The 8,688-nt window shown below is 41.9% G+C and overlaps 1 protein-coding gene across 1 annotated transcript; it reads right to left on the bottom strand.

The window, feature by feature from the left end:
* Positions 1–1,053: 1,053 nt before the first annotated feature.
* On the bottom strand, positions 1,054–8,327 carry LOC112256376 (transcriptional regulator Kaiso). The gene is given in 3 exon segments (XM_024429587.2): positions 1,054–2,233; positions 2,236–3,494; positions 8,226–8,327. Coding segments are annotated over 2 exon segments (1,917 nt in total). The 5' UTR covers positions 3,493–3,494; positions 8,226–8,327; the 3' UTR covers positions 1,054–1,573.
* Positions 8,328–8,688: the final 361 nt, after the last annotated feature.

The following is an 8,688-nucleotide window of genomic DNA, read 5'->3' as shown; positions in this document are numbered from 1 at the left end:
GCAGAGACCAGGCTTTGTGGAACAATACTTTAAAAAATGTAATTATGAAATACTTACCTTGTACCTATGTTTGTCCTCTGTAGTTGTGTGCCTTTCTTTGTTTTCTGAAATCCATACTTTTTAATAAAAGGTCAATCAAATACAACCACTGACTGTTTCCTTGTTGAGATTCATCTTATAGCAACAGCAATGAGAAAACAGTCGGTGGTTGTTTTTAATTAAAGTTTAATTAAAAAGTGTGGATTTCAGAAAACAAAGGGATGGATGAATGACATCCATTAATTCCATCAATATCCAGCATCCTGACCCAATCTCTGTTCAAACAACAAACATCAACGGTTACCATTCAGCACCACTGTACATTTTATCTCCCGAAAGGCATAAGGTCATTTGACTCCCGATAAAAAAATATATTTCATAAAAAAATAAAGATCTAACAATAAATAAATGTGCATGCCTAGATTTAGGGTCCTTCTGTTGAACTGCATGGGCACTCCAGACAGAGTACTCACAAATATTTACCATAAAAAGGGGTAAGTAGAAATACAATGAGCGCCAATACATAGTTCAATGACAAGAGCTTGATAAGAACAAAAGTCACATTACACTCCGGATGGGCTAGCTAGAGCACATAGGAATTTCCTAAAAAACAACTACACTTAACAAAAATATGAACACAAGATGAAAAGTGTTGGTCCTGTGTTTCATGAGATTAAATAAAAAATCTCAGATATTGTTTATAAGCACCAAAAGCGTATTTCTCTACAATGTTGTGCACAAATTTGTTTACATCCCTGTTATTTAGCATTTCTCCTTTGCCAAGATAATCCATCCACCTGACAGGTGTGGCATTCCAAGAAGCTGATTAAATAGCATGATCATTACACAGGTGCGCCTTGTGCTGGGGACAATAAAAGGCCACTTTAAAAATGTGCAGTTTTGTCACAACACAATACCACAGATGTCTCAAGTTGAGGGAACGTGCAATTGGCATGCTGACTGCAGAAATGTCCACCAGAGCTGTTGCCAGAGAATTGAATGTTCATTTTTCCACCATAAGCCGCCACCAATGTCGTTTTAGAGAATTTGGCAGTACGTACAACTGGCCTCACAACCGCAGACCACGTGTAACCACGCCGGCCCAGGACCTCCACATCCAGCTTCTTCACCTGCCAGATCATCTGAATGGGGGCGAGGTGGGGGTGGTCACAGGGTGCTGAGGAATATTTCCGTTTGTAATAAAAACTTTTTGATTGGCTGGTCTTGGCTCCCCAGTGGGTGGGCCTATGCCCTCCCAGGCCCACCCATGACTGGCCCTGCCCAGTCATGTGAAATCCATAGATTAGAGCCTAATGAATTTATTTCAATTGATTGATTTCCTTATATGAACTGTAACTCAGTACAACATTTGAAATTGTTGTATGTTTATATTTTTGTACAGTTTAGCTCAGTTTAGCTAAAACAACTGTTGAACATTTGAAAAAGACAACATTCGACGTGGATCCAGGAAACAAAATTCAAATACGGGGACCCACTGACAAGGCATAGATCACAGAGCGGTGAGCCACCCTGCTCAGTACGTCTCTGGTATGACAAACTCAAACTCAGAAGAGCCTGGGGGAGATTGGATAGGGTGGCTCCCTGGCCGGTGGGCACCTGATCCAGGCTGTGCCTCAGGCTCCACAAAGATGTCATCCCAGTTCAACATCTTGCCCTGGGTGGACTGTAACTGTAGTGGGTTGGCCAGGTGCCCCCTTCCAGGGTTAATGTGCTGGACGCTCCCATCCTCTTGGATAATAGGGACCCCTCGTGAATCTGAATCGTCTGTCTCATGTGAGTAGGTCTTGAACTGCACCGTTTTGCAAGGGAGCAGGCGGTACAAGTTGTTGTCGGTGTCGTCCTTTTGTTTCCTCCCGGATGGGTCCTGGTTGTGGGCCTGTTTGCAGTGAGTCGACAGTAGCTGGTAGTTGATTAACATCTCGTTGCACAGCAGGCACTGGTACCTCCGCTCGCCTGTGTGGTAGATCTCGTGTTTGGTCCGATACTCGGCCAGAGCAAACACCTTGTCACAGTAGTGGCACGGGTACTTCTTCTCCCAGGAGTGGGTGTTGAAGTGGCGCCGGAGGCTCGTCAAGCACACGTAGGGACGCTTGCAGACCATGCACACAAAGAAAGTCTTCCCGTCCATGATGAGCTCGTAGTGATCTTGCTGCTCTGTTTTGGTCTTCTTGATCGTGTGGCACCCGGTGGCAGTTGAGAGGTGTTGAAAGGTTGAAGAGGGGTACCCATCAGAGACCTCTTTCCCCCTCTACTGTTTTTAGAGTCTCCCTCCCCGGGGTCGTCCTTCATGGGGACAATGTCATATGTGTTTTCCCCAATATTGGCATACACCTTGCAGCCTGGAGAAAACGAGTCGATCTCTGAGGCTTTATCTAGTGTTATCGTCTTTTTTGTGGTGACGGATATTTGGGGAATGTTGAGGCCTGCCTCGTTGATGAATCCGCCAGGTGACTTAAGGGCCGAGAGCTTGATTTTTAAGTCACTCTGTCGAGCTAGTGTAACCTGCTTCTTGTGGATTCCTATTATCTTGTGGTTTTCTGAGGGCAGGGAGGTGCTGATGGGTTCGGGGGTGAAAGTGCCAATTCTAGCCGGCGTAGTGGGTGTGCTGCAAGAGGAGGCTCCAGTGGGTGAAGACGCAATATTTGAGCTTGTGTCAGGGGACACCATGGGTCTGATCAGAGGAGTTTGGCCTTGCAAGGTCTGCAAGGAGCTGTTGAGGTGCGGGGCTGCTTTGACTGTTTTCTCTTGGTCCTTTGTCAAAGCGGGCCTGGCCTCTCCCGGTTGCTTTGTCACAGAGTCTTCCTCTGTATTGGGTCCATCCAAATCGATGATTTCGCAGGGCTTGCATTTCTTGGTGGCGTCCGTTTTGGATACAAACATAATGTCGTCATCGTCCGAGTCCTGATCCTTGTTTGCACTTTTGTCAGTTTGACTGAACTCCTCTGCAGACAGTGAAAAGGACTCGGTGACAATAGGCATCATCCCCATTGAGTCTGTACTGCTTTTCTCCACAGAGCTTACTTCATTGTGTTCTGTGTCTTTGGACAGGCCAGGTAGGCCCTTGACTTGTGAGAGCGGTACGCCTAGATTCGCAATGAACTTCACGCCCAACACCTGCCCAGCATTGATAAGCTCATTGAGCATGTCGGAGCGAATGCGGACAATTTTGGAACTGTAAATGTAATTCAGGATTTCCTCAAAGATTTCCGCCTTGATGAAATTCAACTCGATCACCTGTCCAGCCACTGAGAAGAGTTGGTGGAAATAAGTACTTGACGCGGACAAGATGTTTTTGTGTGCTCTAAATTTTCGGTCCTGTATAATTATGGTGACATCACAGAACAATCCATTATTTCGCTGTCTATTCATCGACTTCAGCACCATTCCTGAATACCGGGTGTCAGTTGCAGAGATCAGCTTTAGGCCCGACATCCCTGTGGAGTGAAGACAAAAGCAATGAATAACAAATGCATTTACTTGACGGTCTTTGTACTGCTACCAGTAAATTTAAAATCCCCTTTCACTTCTTGTTGGGTAACCTAATCATGCATTCATAGTAGCCAGAGAAGAAGAGGCGAAGCGAGAGGATTCACACTCGCCAAAATCTGTCCAAAATAAGCACAATGCGTTTCTATGGGCTTATTTTGGACCTAAGGTTGTCGCACGCCATCCTGCCTTTGGGACAACGACTCCCATTGTTTCGGTGGAGACATTAGTATCTCGACATCATTTAATGATCTCTGTAGTAGCTCATTGTTTTAAAGGGCGACTACACTTCCTTATTTGGCCTCATTTTAGAATTGTTTCATTAAAGGGTAACTCTCAACCCCAATTTAGCCTTTGCCCAACCCTTTCAAATGTTTAAAAAATGCATTCAATTGAGAAGTTGTGGGTGAGGTGAATTGCTCATAAATATTAACTTTGGGGTGGGTGTGGGGCAAGAACCCATGGGGCACAAAAAATACATTTGAAATATGGACTCATGTTTATTGCAGTATTGTATTGGGAAGAAAAGTGCAATCATCACCTTGAAAATGAAGATTAGGGGCTCAATTCAATCCAACCCGCAGGATTTATGCAGTAGCCCTTTTTCAAATGGTCAAATTGACTCACAGATTGGTCTTACTGTATAAACACCTACAACTACTACAACCACCAGGGTGACCCCTTCTCACAGGTATGCTTTTCACTCTTTTGACTTAGAGGTGTGTGGGCATTGGATGAATACTGTAAAGGATTTAGAGAGAAAAAAAGATATCTGCCCCATGTGGGATTAGAACTCACAACTATTGAACTATAAGTCAACTGTTTTAGCAGACTGTGCCCCCAGTCACAGCGTTTGGGAAATATACACAGTTGACATGACCACCATTGTCATCTATTTCTTGTTATTTTGGATGTAGCTATGAATATAAACATATAATCCTCATAGCCTACATGTTTTTTTTTCCCTTTGTAAAAGCACAGATGAAACGGTAAGCAAAAACGTTGAATTTGGTCATAAGCAGAAATGTGATTTATGGCCATTTTAATTTGGTGTAACGTCAGTTGTCTTGTCAAGGAAGCATGATGCAAAATATATTGGCACACTCCACTTATCAAGACCATTGTCAAATAAGGCGCCCTATCACCTGATTTTATAGTAAGCCTTGAGGTGGTACCACCCTGTACATCCCAAACCGAACCCTCCCTTGAGATGATGTACCTACATCATGATTTCAATGGTAGAGTTGAACCGCTAGCGGCAAAAAGAGCTAGATTTACCACTAAAATACCAAAATATATCACTTTAAAATATATCACTTTTGCAACGAACTGTCAAAATTAAGACCAGAATTTCCGTGTTTCACTATAATTACGTGTAAAAATTCTGGGTTTTGATTTTTTTTAAAAATAATAATAATAAAGGCTAGCGGCCTTGCCTGAATTCAAACGTGATTTGGTTTTGACTGAATTCAAACGTGAGTTGGTTTCGGGGTGTGGTTTGATGTGGATGTGGGAAGAGTTAGACAAATTATTTAGCCAATTAGCTTCAACTGGCTTGCCGTGGCAAAATTAGTTTGACTTTGGATAGCCTTTCTCTGGGGCTAGTTAGGGACTGTCAATGAATTACAAAATGGAAATCTGACGATATTTTCATGTTGCACATGTTTTAGTTGTCTCAAATGCTTTCAATATTTGTATATGAATTATTACATTCTATAGGTTTTTTGGAGGTTTTTAGGTCATTAAAATGTGGAGCTACTGACCTTTTAAAATATGTACATTGTGTAGTTTACTGATGGTCCCCATCTAACCCCATAGGGATATCAAATCAAATGTTTTTTTTACCTTTATTTAAATAGGCAAGTCAGTTAAGAACAAATTCTTATTTTCAATGACAGCCTAGGAAGAGTGGGTTAACTGCCTGTTCAGGGGCAGAACGACAGATTTATACCTTGTCAACTCGGGGGTTTGAACTTGGAACCTTCCGGTTACTAGTCCAACACTCTAACCACTAGGCTACCCTGCCGCGCCAAATTGACCATGGACATTACAGGTCCCATGAAGCTGCGCTCCAAATGTATGATTACTTGGATGCTGCCAGCTGTGGACAGGATTAAAATACACCCAATCCACAGAAAACTGTTACGGTAACCTTCATTCCGTGAGAATTCTTCCCTATCATCTGGCAAATCTCAGTTTTGGACGAGACTAACTTTATGACCAAAAATGCTCCTATTTACACTTTGTAGTCAATTTTGACACTAGAATAAATGTTTCTGACTCATATCGATGGCACATATGCCATTTTCAAAATGAGAAGTTGCTTTTTATGGGCAGTCACTCTTTAAAAGCAGGTAGGAGTCAGCTACCTATTATACTAGCTGTTCTACAAGCTAGAGTGGTGAATAAAATAATTGGCAAACTAACTACACTGCTAGCTAAAACGTTCAACTGAATCGTTTCTAGTCATCTCTCCTCCTTCCAGGCTTTTTCATCTTTGAACTTACATGGTGATTGGCATCTAAACTTCCATAGTATTACTACAACACAGTTCGTCTTTCAATCACCCACGTGGGTATAACCAATGAGTTGATGGCACGTGGGTAACTGCGTCTGAAATAGGAGTTCTATTTTAGCCCTTGGCAACGCAGACGCTCGCGAGCAGTGTGGGTGCAATAATTGAATAACATAGATGTCTACATTTATTTTGCAACGCTCGCGCACGTGACGCGAGTGGTGTGGTCAGCCTATTAGTGACCCCATGCGGTTGAAAGGTAGTGTAGGCTCTCTGCAAGGTTTTGTATATCCAGTGGTGGAAAATTTACCCAATTATCATACTTGAGTAAAAGTAAAGGTACCTTAATAGAAAATTTAAAAAGTGAGTCACCGAGTAAAATACTCCTTGAGTAAAAGTCTACAAGTATTTGGTTTTAAATATACTATAGTACAAAAAGTAAATGGAATTGCTGAAAGTACAAATAATTTCAAATTGCTTATATTAAGCAAACCAGACGGCACCATTTTCTTGTTTTTTTATTAATTTATGGATAGCCAGGGGTACACTCCAACACTCAGACATAATTTACAAACGAAGCATGTGTTCAGTGAGTCCGCCAGATCAGAGACAGTAGGGATGACCAGGGTTGTTCTCTTGATAAGTGTGTGAATTGAACCATTTTCCTGTCCTGCTAAAGCATTCAAGCATGCTAGGCTCCCGAGTGGCGCAGCGGTCTAAGACACTGTGCAAGAGGTGTCACTACAGTTCCTGGTTTGAATGCAGGCTGATTCACATCCGGCTGTGATTGGGAGTCCCAGAGGGCGGTGCACAATTGGCCGAGGTAGGCCGTCATTGAAAATAAGAATTTGTTCTTAACTGACTTGCCTAGATGAATAAAATAAATGTAATGAGTACTTTTGGGTGTCAGGGAAAATGTATGGAGTAAAAAGTACATCATTTTCTTCAGGAATGAAGAAGTAAAAGTTGACCAAAATATAAATAGTGAAGTACCCCAAAAAACTAAAGCAGTACTTTCAAGTATTTTTACTTAAGTACTTTATACACCACTGTGTATATCTTACCTATCATACAAATATCATTTTCTGACTCAAATAGGGCTCCCTCAAGTTGCTCAGATGTCCAAAAGATTTTCAAATAAAAATGTATTGATATTAAAAACGTTTAAGTTGCATGTATTTGAAAATATCAATATATTTTGAGTTTTAGGCTGTGTTTCTGTAAAAGCACTTTTCTTTTTACCTTTATTTAACTAGGCAAGTCAGTTAAGAACAAATTCTTATTTTCAATGACGGCCTAGGAAGAGTGGGTTAACTGCCTGTTCAGGGGCAGAACGACAGATTTGTACCTTGTCAACTCGGGGGTTTGAACTTGCAACCTTTCGGCTACTAGTCCAACGTTCTAGGCTACCCTGCCGCTTTGAGGCATCTGCTGGCGTGAAAATGGTTTTATAAATTAATTTGATTTCAAATGTAGGCCTATCGTGGAGTAACGTTATTTGTATGCATAGCAACCAACAAATGTTAATAAGTCTCAGTCACAAATTCCCACTCCAATAAGGCCCCTATGAACGAGAGGCATGTACAATGTACTTTTTCGAGTGTTCAGTTCATCGTTCGCCGGTAGGCGGTCCTGCGTGCTCTGGGCATTACTGATTCAAATTGGTGAAATGAGTCGAAAGATTCGTTGTTTTTTTTAACTTAACGAGTCAAAACGATCAGGGTCAGTAATGAGCCGAACTTCCCATCACTACTGCACAAACTATTTTTTAGGAATGAGCGAAAGAGAATCTGCATTGTTTGTAGCTTACTGGCTAACGTTAGCCTAACACCATTCACTAACACAAGGCCGGTCTACACAATTGAGTCTTGCATGCCAATCACATAAATGTGATTTAAGGCAGCCTAGTATCTATACAATCTATTCGCTCACATGCATATTAGGGGAGATACAACTTAGTATTGATTGATTATTGTGGATAACTTATAGGCAAATGATCTACAGTAGCTTTAGCTTAACGTTAGTTGGCTACAGGAGAGGGATGTTAGCTTCCTGGTTCGCGGCAGGTTGCAACGTTTTTGGTAAACGCTGATCCATCATGACAAAATTATTGGATGAGGCCAATATACGAGGTTGGCTTCTATAAGTAACACTTGTTATTTACCTGCAGCGCCAAGCCTTATGATTGATTGTTCTTTCCAAACGAAGTATTTTCTTCTTTTATGGTATTATTGCGGTCCCCAAACAGTCCTTAGAGGTGCCTGGCGCCACCTACAGTACGTGTGGTAAACTATAGAAAAAAATCCATTGTAGGAAGGGGATAAACCAACATCATCAACAATATAAAAAATGTGGCACATAAAAAAAACATCCCACTCCTTCAGTCACATTCCAATTCAAGTCTCATCCCTATACAGGCTCAGGGGCCTGTGAGGGCAGAACATCCTTTGACAGGATGTATTTAATGCCTCAGCTGTAAACTCAAAGTAAGCCCACTTTTCTTGATACCCTCACTGATGCCACTTCAACCAACACACCCATGACATTTAACGAAACTTCCAAAGGATCGTCCAGGTTACGTTGGTCCAAAACCCTCACTCTGAAAAAAAAGAGTCTAGGGGTTTCCT

Source organism: Oncorhynchus tshawytscha, linkage group LG08 (assembly GCF_018296145.1).
Source record: "Oncorhynchus tshawytscha isolate Ot180627B linkage group LG08, Otsh_v2.0, whole genome shotgun sequence".
NCBI classification, from domain to species: Eukaryota; Metazoa; Chordata; class Actinopteri; order Salmoniformes; family Salmonidae; genus Oncorhynchus; species Oncorhynchus tshawytscha.
This window is presented reverse-complemented; position numbering and strand designations above follow the sequence as displayed.